This window comes from Plecotus auritus, assembly GCF_963455305.1.
Source record: "Plecotus auritus genome assembly, chromosome: 8".
Taxonomy (NCBI): Eukaryota; Metazoa; Chordata; class Mammalia; order Chiroptera; family Vespertilionidae; genus Plecotus; species Plecotus auritus.
In genome coordinates this window covers 89,315,028-89,333,626 of record NC_137782.1, presented here as the reverse complement: position 1 = coordinate 89,333,626, position 18,599 = coordinate 89,315,028, and the positions used below count along the sequence as shown (strand labels likewise).

At 48.7% G+C, this 18,599-nt stretch overlaps 1 protein-coding gene across 2 annotated transcripts in view; it reads left to right on the top strand.

Annotated features, from left to right (window-relative positions):
* ZFP64 (ZFP64 zinc finger protein) overlaps positions 1-18,599 on the top strand; it is an 86,677-nt gene that overhangs the window by 56,160 nt on the left and 11,918 nt on the right. Inside the window, exons 1-3 of one of the 2 annotated variants that reach the window (XM_080685184.1) lie at positions 3,600-3,764; positions 8,988-9,137; positions 9,359-9,421. In XM_080685184.1, coding sequence (XP_080541310.1) covers positions 3,659-3,764; positions 8,988-9,137; positions 9,359-9,421 — 319 coding nt within the window. In that variant the 5' untranslated portion in view covers positions 3,600-3,658. Of the gene's footprint in view, positions 1-3,599; positions 3,765-8,987; positions 9,138-9,358; positions 9,422-18,599 lie in introns of those variants that run through there. The other variant, XM_080685183.1, reaches the window with a different exon arrangement.

Genomic DNA, 18,599 nt, shown 5'->3' with positions numbered 1-18,599 from the left:
TAAATGAGTAGTATTAAATTCTTCACTTATGTATTGGAACTGGTATGCAAAGCATGGGAAACACTTCAGAAGGGCTGAGTAATGTCAACACAGGCTTGTTTGCATCCAATTAATTTCCATGTAAAATAATATCTGTGCCTAGTCAATTGGAAGCACCAGTTCTATATAAGTGTTAGCTATTATTATAGGTAACTGTAACTCTTACTCTATGGTTGTAAATAATAACACGTAGAGAGTACTGCCTCTGTACTGTACATTGCTCTGTGTACTATACACACATGAATCTGTCCTCACAACCACCCCAGGTATCGCATTGCCATGTTATTGATGAGAAAGTGGGGCACGGAGCAGCTTTCTCCAGGCCACACAGCGACAGAGCCAGGATTCTACTCTGGCGGCTCCACGCTGCACTTATCATTCCATGCCACTGCCTCCGGGTCTTCACAGTGCTCCGTAAAGAGGTGTGGAGTGACCAGGAGAACCTTTGTATAGTTCAGAGGTGCCCCATCATCTCCTGGCAAAATACTTAAAGAGTTGTCAAAATTACAGATATTCTCCATTTTTCTTTTATGAAGTGACAAGTGTTGAAAATTTATTAACTTTCTCCATGAAGAAAGGAGACTACTTAACCATTTAAAAAAAAATCAGGGTAAAGGTGATATATAAAGAATGAGAAAGTAGTTTGCAAGAGGAACATCCTATGGAGAAAGTATTTTGAAATGTGCATTTGGCCTTGATCCCCTTTTTAAGTGATTCTGTTACTGAAAACAATGAAAAATTATTACATAAACACCTTTATCTGAGTGGTTAAACTTAGCAACAGAATTTCTAATCTGTTTAAGCATCTTCCGTGGGTTGGAAATCCACTTCAAGATATGGAGATGCACCTGCTTCAATTGAATTTGCAAAAGCCCCAGATGATTAGCAGGGAAGGTGAGCATTTACAAGCTGGATTTTTTTTTAGATGACTAGTCAATTTGTATCCTTGGTAAATGGAATGGAAAGAGCAGAACAACTTATTCAGCATAGCCAATCATACCTGAATTTCATTTAGATTTCTATATCCTGTGTTATAGTTTTTCAATTATGATCCTTGAAATCAAATCGTTAAAACCAAACACAGCAGTCAACTTAACTTAGCACAACTTTGAATGCATGTAGTGTAAAATATTTAAAAAGTGCCTTTGAAAAATGAAACAGATGTTATCAGTTGCTGTCACTATATTTGTGGAAAACATCAATCTTGTTTTGTTTTTCTTGAAACATTGCACGCAGTGAAAATGCAGGCTCATAGTGAACTATCACTGTGTGTGAGTCTGACTGGCAAAAATTAAGACAGGATGTGGCCCCACAGTATCTCTTGCCCTGCATGGCAGGTATAAATCAGTGCCATTATCTCCTAGTCACCTACCATCCAACCTACATGGACATTCACTTAAGAAACTAGGGCACTTTTTAGAAAGATCCTAGATCAGAGTCAACACTGCACACATGGCAAAGGCCAGGAAACAATCCACGTGCCCATCCACAGGAGAGCAGACGATAAACTCTGGTATGTTCGCACCATGGAAGATTACACAGTAATTAAAATGAACAAATGCCAGTTACAGCAATTTAGATGATCTTCGTAATCTACTAAGTGTGGGATAAATAATTCCCGGAAGATTACATACCCTTTATATGAAGTTCTTTTAAAATTAAAATGGTATATATTTTTAAGAATACTTGTAGGTGCAAAAAAAAAACTTGCTATAAAGAAAAAGGAATGAATATGTAGGATTTAGGTTGATGGCTATTAAACTAGAGGAGAGGGAAGGAGAAGGTGGATGAGATGTAGGTTATGGTTAAGGGCCTCGTTTTGGGTGGTGGGTCCCCTGGTGTTTATTATGTCATAATAAGCTAAGGAACAAACAAGCAACCAAATACAGGCCAGGGATGGATCAGTACTGACAAGGTGTCCTGTAGCAAGGATTGATTGATCCAGTTGTGTGCCCTAGAGCTGAAGAGTGCAGAGAGCTCAGGCAGGTAAATACACAGGTACATGGCTCCAGCAGTATAAGGGTGTCAGATGTCACCCATCCTCCATGCTGGGTGCCCTTCCCCTTCAGCTTCCCCAGAGGCAATGACCACTGTCCCCAGTTTACCCAGTGTCCTTCTGCAACATTCCAGACGGAGACCCTAGCATTACGTTTTCACATGGCATGTTTTCAAATGGCATTACGTTTATGTGTATATACATCCCAAAGAAATCTTTAAAATTGCTTTAATTTTTTGTTTGTTTAACCCTGAGTGACTTCACCTCGCATTGCACAAACATCCTAGAATCAACTCACAACTTGAAAACAGGAAGGTTGAGGAAAACAGCTCGGTTTTGGGGAAATATAAAAATGCTCTTCTCGCAGGCTGTCCCCTAGGGTTTGTCAACGGTAGTAACCTCACAGCAGGTGGTTTACAGGACGCGGAGAAACCCCACGGGGCCCGCACTCACCACAGCGGAACCCCCCGCCCCCCCCCCCCCCGCGCCCGCGGAGGTGTTGGGAATACGGGTTCCCAGACCACTCCCGGATTCGGAGCTGAACTTGGGTCTTTTTAACTCGGGCTCCACGTGATTATCAGGTCCCAGCAAGCTCGGGGCAAAGCCCCGCCTTCAGTAACAACTCCACCTGGGAACAAGTAAACACCTGGGAAGTCGGTGGCTTTCTTGATCCCAATAGGATGTAGTTCACCTGGTGTCTCCCCCCTCCTCCCCCTCCCCCCCAACACCCCTCGGGTCTCATCAAGGACACACACACACACCACCCCCCCAGGACCACGCCTCAGTTGCCTGCTGGGGCTTCTCGGGTGTGCGGCGCTGGACCCCGCGCGGCGCTGCGCAAACACGGATTCCCGGGCTCCGCCGTCTGGAGCCAAAACTTTCGGAATCTGTATTTTTAATCGGCTTCTCCAAGAACAGTGGTTCACCCTGCAGTTGGAGACACTCTGGCCTCATTTAAATTTTAAATTCGAATATACAGCCAAGGCTGAGAGCCACGAGTGGAAGTCGTGCCTTAACGCCCGCTCAGAACAACCTGGGAAGCTTTAACAACCACCACCGCAGCGCCCGGGTTTCCGTCCAGGCCAATTTAGTCCGAATCTGGAAGCGCCGCCAGGGCCTCACCCGGGAGCTCGTTAGGAATCCAAAAGCTCAGGCCCCAGCCCAGACCCACCGAATCAGAATCTGCATTTTAACGAGATCCCCAGTGGTTCCTGCGCACATTCGAGTTGGAGGCGAGTGGCGCTTCTGAAATTTTAATGGGCACACGAATCACCTGGGGAGCTTGTTAAGATGCAGACGTGGTTTCTCAAACTTTAATGTGCATGCGAATCACCTGGGAGCTCGTTACAATGCAGATTCTGATGCAGCAGGCCTGGGCGGAGCCCGAGAGTCTGCATTTCTCAGGAGCTGCGGGGGGTGCGGCCTGCGAGGCGCGGACCGCGCTCCCGGGACCCCGAAGCCTTGGGCCCGGGCCAATCAGCCGTCAGGACTCGTGTTAAATCGCCCCGCTCAGCCGAGACGCGGAATCGCGGGACCTGCGCGCTCAGCAGAGGGGTGTGACTTCCCAACTCCGCGACCGGGTTGTGGGAAGTAGGCCGCTCGCGGGCGCCGGGTCGTCACGCCATGTCGCGGCGCAAGCAAGCGAAGCCGCAGCAGCTGGCCCGCGCGGAGCCGGAGCCCGCGCGCCGGGAGGTGGCGGAGGTGGCGCGCGAGGCGGCCAGGGAGTCGGGTGAGTAGCGTTGCGGTCGCCCCGCCAGGGGGCTGGATGCCGTTTCTCGGGTGTTTCCGGGCTCGCGCGGGGGCGAGGTACCGCCACCGGGCGTGGAAGACGGGATGAAGCTTCCAACTTGTCCTGGGGCTCGAGGAGCGGCGCCCCGACCCCTCCCCCACCGTGTAAATTTCCCTCCTGCGTGAATTCCTGGGTCTGCGCGGACTCTGAGCGGCGGTGCATCGCCAGGCACGCTGCCAGGGTGTCCTGGGACCCCTTCCGGGGCTGCCTTAGGGGTGTCGAAATGCCGGTCCCCAAGCCCTCTGGCGAGGCTGCGCGCCTGAAAAACAGGCACTGAGCCCCGCGCGCAGAGCGACCTTCTGGAGGATGGAGAAATGTCTGAAAATGTCTGAGCTTAGCGGGTACCCGGGCTTAGAGCTGGAGAGGGACACAGCAGCGAACAAGGCGGACAGAATTCTGGCTCCGCTGGAGCCCGGTGCGCGAAGTGGTTAGGGGTGCGCTTTGCGGGGGACGCCAGAAAAGCACTGGAGGGAGGTGTGGGCCCGGGAGCAGGGGTCTCTTTCACACGCGTTGTCCGGACAGGCCGCGGAGTGAACATCTGAAGGTTGTGAGGGAGCGAGCCGTAGCGATGCCCGGGGGAAGCGCATTCCAGGTGGAGGGAACCGCAGGTTCAGAGGGGAGGGCTCGGCGGGCTGGAACCTGCGGTGGGTCAGACGAGATCCGAGGGGTGACGGGGACGCCGAGGACTCCTTGAGATTGTGCCTTTTACCCTGGAGAAGTGGAGCCGCTAGGGAGAGGGGGTGTCGGGTAGGCGGTGCCACAGTCGGACTTGCCGGACTCACCTCGGGTGCCCCGTAGCTGCTGGAGCCCCAGCGAAGCAGAAAGACCCTTGGCTCCCCTAACACCTGGGGGCGGTATTTCTCACCCTGGGGCCCCTGGGGCCACCAATTCTAAAGCGCCTTCGGGGTAGGGAGCTTTGCCAACTGGTCAAATTCTTATGGCCACTCTCAGGTACCCCACCCCTTGGAATGTCGGGGGGAGGGGGGGGAGGTCGGGGAATCTGCATTTCTAAAGCGCTTCCGCTTCTGATTATCTTGCACTCAGACACTGATTAAGACTAAGTAATCTCGCCTCCCTCCTCTTTGCCTCCCCTCCTCCTCCCTCCTCTTAGCCTCCCCCTCCCGCCCGTGGTTAGCTGATACCTTTTTCCTAGGAAGGAAGTGGAGTGGAGTTTTAACTGCACTGTCTTTTCCCTTCCTGCGTTTTTATGAACGGGGGATCTCCAGTCCCTTATCCGGGAAGGCTCAGACCCCCAGCAGCGCTTAAAAAAAAGAAAACCCTCTCCCCAGGAGGTGGCGGAGGGGAAAAAACCTTAACCAAGCCACTCCTAAATTAATAGCTTGTATTTGAAACTAAAGCTTGGCTGCGTGAATTGCCGTAACCAAAATACCATAACTACTTCTTTGTCCAAGGCCTTGAATGGAGACAGGTAGCTGGACAAGGGCGGTCTTTCTGGGGTGGGGACCAGGCCTCCTACTGGTCCTCATGAAAGGACTTGGGGATGTTGAATCTTTAGCGGGGAGCGATTATTGAAGACTTCCTGAATTACCCCAGGCTGTTTTTCAAAGTTCTTGCTACCGGCTACTTTTTATGTGTACCAGCAGCGCTGGCCCTGGAGTGGGCCTGTGTTCCAAGGCGTTGGGGATGGTGTTCTGTACCCTGCAGTACTGGGGTACCCCCTGTGGGCAGGGCATAATCAGAATTATGCCCCAAACACACCTCAACACCAGCCACCACTGCAGAGAAAAAGCAGCCTTACAACTGATGGGGTTTTTCACCTGTATTTTACATCTGTGGCGCTGAGCTGGAGGCTTGCCTTTCTTCTTAAGTTAGGTCACTCTTGCAAATAAGTCGCTTTGCAACCAAAGTAACCTTTGGAGGAAGTATAATGTAGACTTGAGGCACCACCAGTAAAAGAAGGAAGTAACGGGCAGGACAACAACCTTACAAAGGAACATCAGCAGTTTCTCAAAGGGTTAAAAAAGGCCCACTGTGCTCAAGGAGGTTCTAACTGCCAAATGTTTGCCCACGCCCCCCACCCCGCCTCAAGCAGAAGATCTCTGCTCCCGCTGTACCTTTCCCAGGAGAGCGTGGGATCCTTGGGTGTCTAAAGGTGAAGGAAGTCTCTCGTGGCCCTTGATAGCTGTTGGGCACAGTTTTCTGATAACCAGAACTCATCCATCTCTCTTCTGCCTATTTTGAATTTTGCATTGCACAATGCATTTCCCTCTCCAAGAATCTGGTGGTGCACATATGTACACACCAATGAATAAAACCAATAATGTTTACATAGTGCTCACTTATGTACAAGGTTCTTTTATGGATGGTAAATTTAATAATCTTCATGTAACCCTATTAAGTTAGGGGCTAAATCCCCATTTTACTGATGTGGCAACTGAGGAACAGCAAAGTTGAGTAACTTACCTAGGGTCACACAGGTAATAGATGATAGAATTGGAATTTGAAACTTACTAGCTGGCTTCCCAGTCAGATCCCTCTCACTTAGATTTCAGCTTTTCAGTCTAATTCTATCTGGGGGGTTAAAACACTCAAGAGTTTGATGGGTTTCTTTTTAAAGGGGGAATTGCTAAGTAGTACAGGTTTGGTTACCTGTGAGGGGCATTACTGATGAGCTTCAGAGATGGCAAGTGTGGGTTCTAGTCGGCTGAAAACTTCTAGCCCTGTGATCTTGAGCAGCTCCTCTGAGTCATTTTACATCCTCCCCAAGCAGAAGTTCTCAAAAGTGTGGGCCCCAGACCAGTAGCATCAGCAGGGAACTTGTTAGAAAAATCACCGGCTCCACTGCAGACCTCCTGAATCAGGAACTCGAGAGGTGGGGCCAAGACACCTGTGTCTTAATGAGCCCTCCAGGTGATTCTGATGCACTTGTGTTAGACAAGCGAGGGCGTGGAGTTGTGCTTCTCTGATTTTAGCGTGCAGAGCAAGCATGTCAAACTCGTGGCCCGCAGGCTGCATGCCTTGTTTATTTGGCCCGTGTTCGCCTTTGAGTTTGACATGCTTGGTGCAGAGGAATCACCTAGGGCTCTTGTGAAAGTGCAGGTTGCCTCTGTAGGTAGGACGGAGTCTGGGGTGGGGTGGGGCCTGAGATTCTGCTTTTCTAATTAGCTCCCATGATGCTGATATTAGTGCTCTGTGGCCCATCCTTTGAATAGCAGAGGTTTAGAGTAGTAAGACAGTCACTTGGGGAAGGCTTTAAAATGCAGGTTCCTGGGAATCTACCCTAACACCCCCTCCCTCTGGGGCATTACATTTAACTCACAATGCAGGTGATGCTGATCCAGGTATGGGGACCGTCTTGTGCATTGTATGGTGTTCAGCAATATCCCTGGCCTTAACCTGTTAGATGCCACTATCCCCACATGATCCTGACAATTAAAAATGTCCCCAGTCATTGCCAAAAGTTCCCTGGGGGCAAAATGAACCCCAGTTAAGAGCCACAGGATTGGGTCACCTGTTCAGACCCTGTTAAGGGGCCTCCCACAGTCCTTTCTAACTGAAGTGTATACTCAGACAGGCTGGGCCCTATACTGAGAATTTACATTGCTATCTTTTAACCTTGAGACAGGTCAGCGATTTCTTTTTACAGGTGAGTCAACTGTGGCTCAGAAAGGTTAAGTAAGGTGCTAATAGGCACACAGCTAGTTTCATGGCTAAGCAAACCCTGTACCTAGAACCGAAGCCCACACCAATGTGCTGCACAGCCTCTCATGGTCAGAGAAGGTTTACCTTGATAAACCCTCAAGGAAAATGGAATCAGCCTTCTGTACGAGGGTAAACCAAAAGCCTCAGACCGTGGCCTCTAATTCATAAATTAGTCGAGATCTTTTTTCTTAAAGACTTCAGACATGGCTCGCACGTCTGCAGGAGGGAGTACTTAATCATTGTTATGGAATCTTTTTAAACTGCGTATTTAAATTGAGCTATATGAAATTGTCATCCAATCACTTGGGCCCATGAAAACGAGGATTGCACATGGCTCAACCTTACTGAAAATAGAATGACACAGTGAGGTCTCTTGTACCCATAGCTGGGCTTCAACAGGTAATGACAGGTGGCCGGCCTTGTTTCTTCCATATAGCTATCCCCCTTCCCTGGGGTTGTTTTAAAGTGAATCAGACATATATGCAATTTATGAATATTCCTCTCTAAACTATGAGAATGTTTTTAGTAAAAGTCTAATTTTATCTTCCCACTTTAAAAATAAAAACCCGCCCTAACCGGTTTGGCTCAGTGGATAGAGCATCGGTCTGCGGACTGAAGGGTCCCAGGTTCGATTCCGGTCAGGGGCATGTACCTTGGTTGCGGGCACATCCCCAGTAGGGGGTGTGCAGGAGGCAGCTGATCGATGTCTCTCTCTCATCGATGTTTCTGACTCTCTATCCCTCTCCCTTCCTCTCTGTAAAAAAGTCAATAAAATATATTTAAAAAAAAATAAAAATAAAAATAAAAACCCTTCTCAAGCTTTTAGTTGGGTTCAGCTTCCCACCGTCTTCATTGGTTTTACAGTCTGTTGAAATCGGAATAAAAATCCTGGTATTACAGACCATCATCAAGTCTTAGTCCCTGGTTCCCCCCTTCTTTCATGTTATCTGCTGAAACAACTGCATTTCGTCCTGGAGAGCGGTGGTGCTCGAAATGTGGTCTGTGACCTGTACTGCGTTGAGGCAAACAAGTTCGGATATGGGACGTAAGCATTTAAAAATAGCCTGGCATTGCCGTGACATCCAGCTTTCTGTTCTGTCCATCATAACTCCTGGCCTTTGGTTCTTGTCTTACTTTACTTTTCTCATAATTTGTGTTCATTACCTTTTATAAAATTGTGGCCTGTGATGGATCGGACATTCTCTTACAAAGCAGGTTGTTGAGAGGTGCTTTTGCCAAATTTTACAGCCCGGATCTGGCCATCGCATCCCTGTCGCGATGCTGTGTTCTTTGTCCCCTATATATCCTGGAAACCAGTCATTAGATGAAGATGACTTTTCTAAGGCCAGAATGCATGTGGCTTTCAGGTTTTCATGTTTTGTGTGTGTTTTTGAGAAGTGATGAAGGGAGGTGGAGTAAGCCCGCACCTGCTCTATTATAGGACTTAACATGGTGCTAATATTTGAGAAATTAAGGAACACGTTTTGGTCTCCATTTCAGCTTCAGAACTAGATAATGATGCCCCCAAAACAACTTGTCCCTCCTCCGACAGCAGCGACACCCAGAAAGCCCCTGTCGTGGCTCCTCCCTCCAAGTCAAAGCAACAAACGTCGACCCTCGGAGAGAGGACATTCAACTGCTGCTACCCAGGTAAAGGGTAACCTGGAGCACCGGAGCCCCTGGGGCGCTGTCCAGCGCTGCGGGAACTCGCTCGCTGAGCACTAAGCGCATCCCTGTGCTTCTCTTGCGCATGCGCAGCGCAGGGCCATCCTCTGTGGGTCCTGAGCATCGCTGCTCAGAGTGTGCCTCACCGGAACTCCAGTTCATAGTAGCTTTCTTTTTGAGGTTATATTTTTTTCTTTCTCTTCTAGGTTGCCACTTCAAAACTGTTCACGGCATGAAAGATTTGGACCGCCACCTACGAATCCATACGGGTAGGTGTCCATTTGCTCAGAATTTTAGTGTTAAAAACAAACAACAGCACACAAGGAAAGGGATAAGAATTACGTGCTAGGTATATAGGGGTGAGCAGGATGGATAAGGTCTCTGTCTCATGAAACTCAGTCCAGTGGGGTGGGCTGTGACCTAAAAAGTAACAAATAGGCTAAAATGTTAGCTAACAGGGATAAGGGAAAAGTGCTCAGGAACCTATGTTTGAGGCATGTGATCTAGCTGCAGAAGCTTGGGAGGAGCAAAATTGTGTATGAGGTGTACGTGAACTTGAACACAGATTCTCCAGCCCTAGTCAAGCCTTCACAGTATTGCAGGTCCAGTCATTATCTCAGTTATAACCTAATTAGAGGCCCAGTGCACGAACTTCATGAGGGAGGGGGCTCCCTTAGCCCGACCTGCACCCTCTCACAATTCGGGACCCCTCAGGGGACGTCCGACTGCCGGTTTAGGCCCAATCCCGGCAGTTAGACATTCCTCTCGCAATCTGGGACTGCTGGCTCCTTAACCGCTCGCCTACCTGCCTGATTGTCCCTAACCACTCTGCCTGCCTGCCCGCCTGACTGCCCCTAACTGCCCTGCCTGCCTGCCTGCCTGATCGCCCCTAACCATTCTGCCTGCCTGCCTGATCGCCCCTAACCACTTACCTGCCTGATCACCTCTAACTGCTCACCTGCCTGCCTGATCACCCCTAACCACTCTGCCTGCCTGCCTGATCGCCCCTAACTGCCTCTGCCTCGGCTCCGGCCGCCGCAGCTTCATGACGTCTGGAAGGTCATTCGACTGTCTGATCTAATTAGCATATTATGCTTCTATTATTATAAATGAAAAACCATAGCCAGAACTAATCAGCTAGCCTGCTCCTCAGAAATTTACTGAGATAATGTTTGCTGTTGTTTTTAAATGGGCATGTGATGAAGTTGGACAGGTTGGAACAGTAATCTTAGCTAAGAGCAGTAAGGTTGCTTCTTAAAGGTGCCTTCCGAGGTGCCACCAGCTGCTAAGAACACAGAAATAAGATGCTGGAGTGGAAGAATTCCCTGATCTACATCAGGGTCTGCACACCCTGGCCCGTGGGCCCGTGCAGCCTGCTGGCATGCCCCTTGTCCCCCTACCTTTGTGGCTGCTCTGGCCCTGCAGTGGCATCACTGAGTAGTTACTGGAGAAATGGGATGGTACACAAAACCTGAGATATTGACTGTCTGGCTCTTTACAAAGCTCTGCCAACCTTCGTAGTGTAGACCCTCTACCAGGTAGTGTGAGTTAGGATACTAGTCTGTTTGCTCTTACAGAACCAAGCTAAGTGGCTTAAACATTATCAGGTTTATTTCTCTCAGAAGCAAGAGATCCACAGCTGTTAGACAGGCTTTGTCATCCTTAACATAGTGCTTCATCTCTGGTCCAGATTCCTTATCCAGTGGAAAACAGAAGTAGAGGGGGAGGGCTCACAGCCTCCCTCACCAACCGTGCCCCAGAAGCAGCAAACCTTGTGGCCAGTGGGAGATGAGCAGACCTAGGCCTGCTCAGGCATCGAGGCGGGGAGGAAACTGGGAATGGTTTCAGGAAGGGCAGCCACATACCCAGCTGAAACGCTGCAGCACCAGGAGTAGGACAGCTTTCTGGACAGTCAGCACTGTGCTGTGGAAATAAGAATGAAGGGTCGCTCTTTCCCAGGAAGGGTAGACCATGAGAGGCCTCTTAGTGAAAGGAATGGATGATCCTCATCTTGAAAGATGAGGCTGCGGGATGACGAGGTCAGTAAGAGCATGCAACTTGCAGGAGCCATTGGAGCAAAGCTGAGAACCCCGTCTCCCCCCAACATGGCGGGTTTGGGCAACCTCAGGTGACTGAAATGAAGGAAACAGTGGAGCAGTTGTTCTCAGCAGTGGCTGTGCTGCTGCCATCTAGTGGGTGGGGCCAAAAGTGCTGTCCGAATCCTGCCTGCACAGGACAGGCCCTGTTATCAGGCCCCAAATGCTAGGGTGGACCTAGAGAGAGAGGCTGCGGCTGGGATAATAGTGTTTTAGTGGAGTCATGCAGAGTATGATGGGGGTACAGGAAGTCTAGGCAAGGCTCTGTCCTCGGTGGGTACCCTGAGTCAGGTGTGCAGATATGAGTCAGGTGTGCAGATGTGGTGCAGACGGATTGCTCCTTAATAAATGTATACTTGGGCTACTTTTCTGGGTCCAAGGCAACTGCTCCAGTTCTCGGATTCTCTTACCCAGTGAAAAGTAGGAGACGGCCTGGGGTCTCACAGCATCTCTCTCAGGGCATGACCCAGAAGTAGTATCCCTCGTGGTTAGTGAAATAGTGAGATCCAGCTAATGGTGACTTAGAAACAAAGCATTTCTGTCCTGCAACACAGCCCACGCTCAGTGTGGTGGCTGGCCCCATGGCTTCAGGGACTCCGGCTCTTATTTTATTGGTTTGACATCCCAAGGATGTTCCTCACACAGGCATGGTCTTTACTGCCACCTTAAAGACATATCCTAGCCTGGTCGGTGTGGCTCAGTGGTTGAGCCTCAACCTAAGAACCAGGAGGTCACAGTTCGATTCCCGGTCAGGGCACATGCCCAGGTTGTGGGTTCGATCCCCAGTGTGGGGTGTGCAGGAGGCAGCCAGTTGATGATTCTTTCTCATCATTGATGTTTGTATTGCTCTCTCCCTCTTTCTTCCTCTCTGACATCAATAAAAATCTATTTGGAAAAAAAGACAAATCCTAGAAGCTACACGCATCAATTGGATTAATGAAGTCTTGAATCCGTGTGGCCAAGTGCCCAGGTGTGAAGAGAACAGTCTCTTCACCAAGAAAAAGGAGAAATGACATGCAGGCTAGTGGTGTGTCTGACCCAGCCTGGGTGGGAAGCATCTGTAGGTGATCATTTAAGTCTTGAGCCCCATCTTTGCCAAAGAGGTAGGACAGTGGTTCTTAAACTTCTATTTTGAGATCCTTTTACATTTAGAAATTAAAGCCTCCTCTCCCCCCAAAAAAAGTTTTTGTTTTATCTATAGTTGTGGCATTAGCAATCTGAAACTTTAAAATATTTATTTGTTTAAAAATAACAGAAAACCCATTCTATATTAACATAACACTTTTATAAAAAGTATTTTCCAAACCAAAAAGTAGCATTGTTTATGCCTTCACAAAACTCTTATGTCTGGTTTCACAGTCGGCTGGGTCCTCAGCTGTTTCTGTGTACAGTCCAGTCCATTGTCATGTGTTGTTTTGGTTGAAGCATATGAAGAAAACCTGGCCTCACATACAGGGCGGGCAAGAGGAAGTTTACAATTGTGAGCACACAAAATACAGAGCTCATTCTTGTATCATTATGTATTAACTAGAGGCCCAGTGCACGAAATTCGTGCATGGGGCGAGGGGGGGGTGTCCCTCAGCCCAACCAGCACCCTCTCCAATCTGGGACCCCTTGAGGGATGTCCGACTGCCCGTTTAGGCCCGATCCCAGTAGGATTGGGCCTAAATGGGCAGTCGGACATCCCTCTCACAATCCAGGACTGCTGGCTCCCAACTGCTCGCCTGCCTGCCTTCCTGATTGCCCCTAACCGCTTCTGCCTGCCAGCCTGATCACCACCTAACCACTCCCCTGCCAGCCTGATTGATGCCTAACTGCTCACCTGTCAGCCTGTTTGCCCCTAACTGCCCTCCCCTGCAGGCCTGGGTCCCTCCCAACAGCTTTTCCCTGCAGGCCCGGTTGCCCCCAACTTCCCTCCTCTGCCGGCCTGGTCATGCCTCACTGCCCTCCCCTGCAGGCCCAGTTGCCCCCAACTTCCCTCCTCTGCCGGCCTGGTCATGCCTCACTGCCCTCCCCTGCAGGCTTGATCACCCCCAACTGCCCTCCCTTGCAGGCCTGGTCCCTCCCAACTGCCCTCCCCTGCAGGCTTGATCGCCCCCAACTGCCCTCCCTTGCAGGCCTGGTCCCTCCCAACTGCCCTCCCCTACTGGCCATCTTGTGGTGGCCATCTTTTGTCCACATGGGGGCAGTCATCTTTGACCACATAGGGGCAGCCATCTTGTGTGTTGGAGTGACAGTCAATTTGCATATTATTCTTTTATTAGATAGGATAGAGCCCTGGTGCACGGGTGGGGGCCGGCTGGTTTGCCCTGAAGGGTGTCCCGGATCAGAGTGGGGGTTCCCTTGGGGCATGGGATGGCCTGGGCAAGGGGCCTGTGGTGGTTTGCAGGCCGGCCATGCCCCCCAGTGACCCAAGCAGAGGATCTGGTATCTGGGATTTATTTATCTTCTATAATTGAAACTTTGTGGGTTTTTTTGTTTTGTTTTTTCCCCTTGGACTTTAATTTAATTTTATTTTTTTAATCTTTATTGTTCAGATTATTACAGGTGTTCCTCTTTTTTTTTTCCTCCATAGCTCCCCTCCACCTGATTCCCCACCCCACCCCATGCCCTTACCCCCCGCCACTGTCTTCATCCATAGGTGTAAGATTTTTGTCCAGTCTCTTCCCGCACCCCTCACACACCCTCCCCACTGCGAATTGTCAGTCCACTCCCTTTCTATGTCCCTGATTCTATTATATTCACCAGTCCATTCTGTTCTTCAGATTTTTTATTCACTTGATTTTTAGATTCACTTGTTGGTAGGTATGTATTTGATGTCATTTTGTGCATAATTTTTATCTTTATCTTTTTCTTCTTCTTCCTCTTCTTAAAGAATACCCTTCAGCATTTCATGTAATCCTGGTTTGGTGGTGATGAACTCCTTTAGCTTTTTCTTGTCTGTGAAGCTCTTTATCTGACCTTCAACTCTGAATGATAGCTTTGCTGGGTAGAGTAATCTTGGTTGTAGGTTCTTGCTGTTCATCACTTTGAATATTTCTTGCCACTCCCTTCTGGCCTGCATAGTTTCTGCCGAGAAATCAGCTGACCGTCGTATGGGTACTCCCTTGTAGGTAACTAACCGTTTTTCTCTTGCTGCTTTCAAGATTCTCTCTTTGTCTTTTGCCCTTGGCATTTTAATTATGATGTGTCTTGGTGTGGTCCTCTTTGGATTCTTCTTGTATGGGGTTCTGTGCGCTTCCTGAACTTGTAAGTCTATTTCTTTCACCAGGTAGGGAAAGTTTTCTGTCATTATTTCTTCTAATAGGTTTTCAATATTTTGCTCTCTCTCTTCTTCTGGCACCCCAAAAATTCGGATGTTGGTACGCTTAAAGTTGTCCCAGAGGCTCCTTACACTATCTTTATATTTTTGGATTCTTTTTTCTTTTTGTTTTTCTGGTTGGGTGTTTTTTGTTTCCTCATATTTCAGACCTTTGGTTTGATTCTTGGGGTACATTGATCTACAGTTGAGTTTCTGTATATTCTTTATTTTAGACAGTGTATGCTTAATTTCTGACTGGTCCTTTTTTCATTTTTTTGGCATTCTCATTAAGATCCTTAAAGGTCTCACTAAATTCCTCAGTTGTTTTTAGAAGATTCTTGAGTAACCTTATAAATGTGGTTCTGAACTCTGTTGTCCAGTAGTTTGCTTTCCTCCATTTCTTTCATTCGTGACATGTTTCTTTGTCTCCACATTTTGGCTGCTTCCCTGTGTTGATGGAGTGGCTTTGTGTGGTAGGTGACCTATAGGGGCCAATAGCTCAGCCTCCCCAATCACCTGAGGTGGACGCTCTTGGTACACCCCTTTGTGGGCTGAGTGCAAAGTCTTGGTGTAGTTAAGCCTTGATTGCTGTTGGTACACTGGGAGGAATTGACCTCCAGGCCAATTGGCTGTGAGGACCCACTGTGTCTATAATGGAAGAACTGCTGTGCTGGAGACACGCTTATGGTGCAGTGGGGCTTTGGTGCTCACTGAGTCTGCCTTTTGAATGTGTCACTTATGGATGTGAGGAGTTGAAATCTGGTGTCTCACACTGACCACTAGGTACACTGGCTTCTGGATCTCCAATGGGGTGCAGGTCAGCTACTGTCTGAGGCCACCCAGCAGGAGCTACAGTGAGAACTACAGTTTTCTCCTCTTTTCTTGGGGTTTGGAGGTTTTGGAGCTGTCTGACCCGGCTGCAAGTTTGCTATGTTAAGCTGCGATAGGGCAGGCCATTCATATGTTAAAGCCGCTGCTTGGAGCTTGGGTGGGTTTGTAGGTTGTGCAGGGCGGGGTCTCAGGGCGTCACTAGGCTAGGGCGTGGCAAACAGAGATGGCTGCCAGTTAGCCAGCTCTGTGTCTCCGACCGCGTGCCCCAGCGCAGTAAACAGTTATTCCTGCACGCAGCCCTGCAAGCAAGCCACCCTCATTTTCCAACCCGATGGCAGACAGTCCAGCTTCTCCCCATAGGAGTTTGGGTCCCCCGTGTCCCCCCAGAAACTGCAGTTCGGAGTAATTGGGAGCTTGTCTCCCTTCGGGTTGAAAAAAGCAGCACTCCCAGTCACCCGCTGCCAGCCCAGATCGTGTGCCTCCGTACCTCAGCTTTTCGGCGCTTGTGCACATCTCAGTGCTCTTTTCTCTTTCCTTCTAGTTGTAGAACTTCCACTCAGCCAGCTTTCCTGTGGTTCTGGGTGATAGACGTTTTGTCTTTTAGTTGTAGTTTTGAAATTGTTGTGTGAGGCAGCAGTTTAGGTGTTTACCTACGCCGCCATCTTGAATCCTCTCTATAATTGAAACTTTGTAACCTTGAGTGGAGCCGAGCCACCTGCTCGCTCTGTGGCGGCAGCCATTTCTGTTGGGATTTATTTATCTTCTATAATTGAAACTTTGTAGCCTTAAGTGGAGGCCAAGGCAGGCCAGGGCAAGCGGAAAGCTTGGCTTCCTCCATTGCTGGGGAAACCCAAGCCTCCTGCTCTCTCTGTGGCTGCAGCCATCTTGGTTGGGTTAATTTGCATACTTGCTCCTGATTGGCTGCTCGGCGTGGCTTGTGGGTATAGCAGAGGTATGGTCAATTTGCATATTACTCTTTTATTAGATAGGATTATTGCATTTTTTTATACGAACAACTGTAAACCTACTTTTGCCCCACCCTGAATGTGATTGGAAATGGAGGGATATGTTGATAGCCTTTGCTGATAATTATTTTCCTTTAACACTAAACCACAACACAATAAATGGTAGTTTCTGAAAGATTAGTGGCTAAATGGAATCTGCAACCGCATATCCACAAACTTTTCAAACTATTCAGTTAAAATCCATTGTTCTGAATGCTTTTACCCAAGCTTGATTGTTGACATGTCATGCATTGGTTGTTGGGAAAACACTGGCTTACCAACTTTTGTAATTCTTCCAAATGTTGACTCATTTCATTACAGCACAGGGAAAAATCACTTCTGTTAATATTACCAATCTCGTTTTAAAAATCTAAGAACCAGGAAGCTGCAAGCCCAGAGTAGCGGATCTGTGTTCTGAAATCCTAACTTCCCTTTTTAGAGCATTCTTGAATGTTATCTTTGTGGTATTGGTCACTGTCCTTGAAATGACAGGCTCACGTAGCTCATTCGGCCAAATACCAGATCTGAAAACAAAAAACAAAGAAAGCCATAGTTTGTCAGTTGTTTCAAATCAAAATGGTGTGGCCTGGATAAAGATTGCAAGTGCTTGTCAGACAACCGTGTATTGTGGTTTGCAGCAGCAACAACTTACACATCCTACATCCCTTTTCACCACACAGGGTGTTAAAGAGGCTTATTCAGGGGGAGAGATTTAATCAAATGGTTTCAACTGCTGGAAAGGATATTATTCCTAAGTGAAATTGGCTCTGGCTTCCCTGGGGAGTGGGGAGGTGGGGAGGCGGCTGTGAAGGCTGTCGGGACAGCAGGGAGAGCTCAGGTGTCAGCAGACCTGCCCACCATCACTCCTCCTCAGTGACAATGCCAGCGATGAAAAAGGCAAAGCTTGTTGTAGGAGGGCTATGAAAATACTTTGACCACAGACTCAACCAGATGAGTCTTGAGGACCCCTGGCACTACCAGACTGTACTTCAAGGGCTGTGGAGGTTGAGTGTGACAGGCAAATACAGGAGTGGCTAAGGACAGGCATCTGTGAGCCTAGCATGCAGGCTTGCTGAAGGCTTATTTGGGGAGTGTTGGAAAATCAGGCCTTGAACTTGGATTGAGTCTTTTTTATTACATTTACTAGAGGCCTGCTGCATGAAATTCATGCACAGGTGGAGGGGGGTGTCCCTCAGCCCAGGCTGCACCCTCTCCAATCTGGGACCCTTTGAGGAATGTCTGACCGCCTGTTGGACATCCCTCTCACAATCCAGGACTGCTGGCTCCCAACCACTCACCTGCCTCTGCCTGATTGCCCCTAACCACTTCTGCCTGCCAGCCTGATCACTCCCTAACCACTCCCCTGCCAGCCTGATCAATGCCTAACTGCTCCCCGGCAAGTCCGATTGCCCCTAACTGCCCTCCCTGCCAGCCTGGTCACCCCTAACTGCCTTCCCCTGCCAGTCTGGTCACACCCAACTGCCCTCCCCTGCTGTCCTGGTCTTCCCCAACTGCCTTCCCCTGCAGTCCTGGTCCCTCCCCTGCAGTCCTGGTCTCCCCCAAGTGCCCTCCCCTGCAGGCCTGAGTTCCCCCAACTGCCCTCCCTTGCTGTCCTGGTCTCCCCCAACTGCCCTCCTCTGCTGGCCTGGTCACCCCTAACTGCCCACAACTGCCCTCCCCTGCAGGCAATCTTGTGGCGGCCATCTTGTGTCCACATGGGGGCAGGCATCTTTGACCACATGGGGGTGGTCATCTAGTGTCTTGGAGTGACGGTCAATTTGCATATTACTCTTTTATTAGATAGTATTCTAAAGTCATGTTGGGGTATATGTATGTGTATGTATATGCGTTTATACCTTAAATGGGAGTCTGTCTTGGATGGAAAGAAAAATTAAATTTTCAAATAGACAATAGAAACAGAGTGAGGAGTGAGCGGGAGGAAGAACAAGATAGAAAATGCTTCATTTCTATTTTTTCCCCAGTAAAATCTTAAGCAAGAAAATATAGAAAAGTCAATGTAAACAGTAAATATATCTAGGTAATTATAAAAACAGCATCAGTTTTCTCCTCAACTTTATACATTGAATATATATAACTGTTATTGTCTTTCTTTTGGGGGGGCATTTTTTTTTTTAAGAGAGAATGGAGGGAGGGGGAAAGAGAGAGAAACATCAACATGAGAGAGAAACATCTATCAGTTGCCTCCGGTACCTTC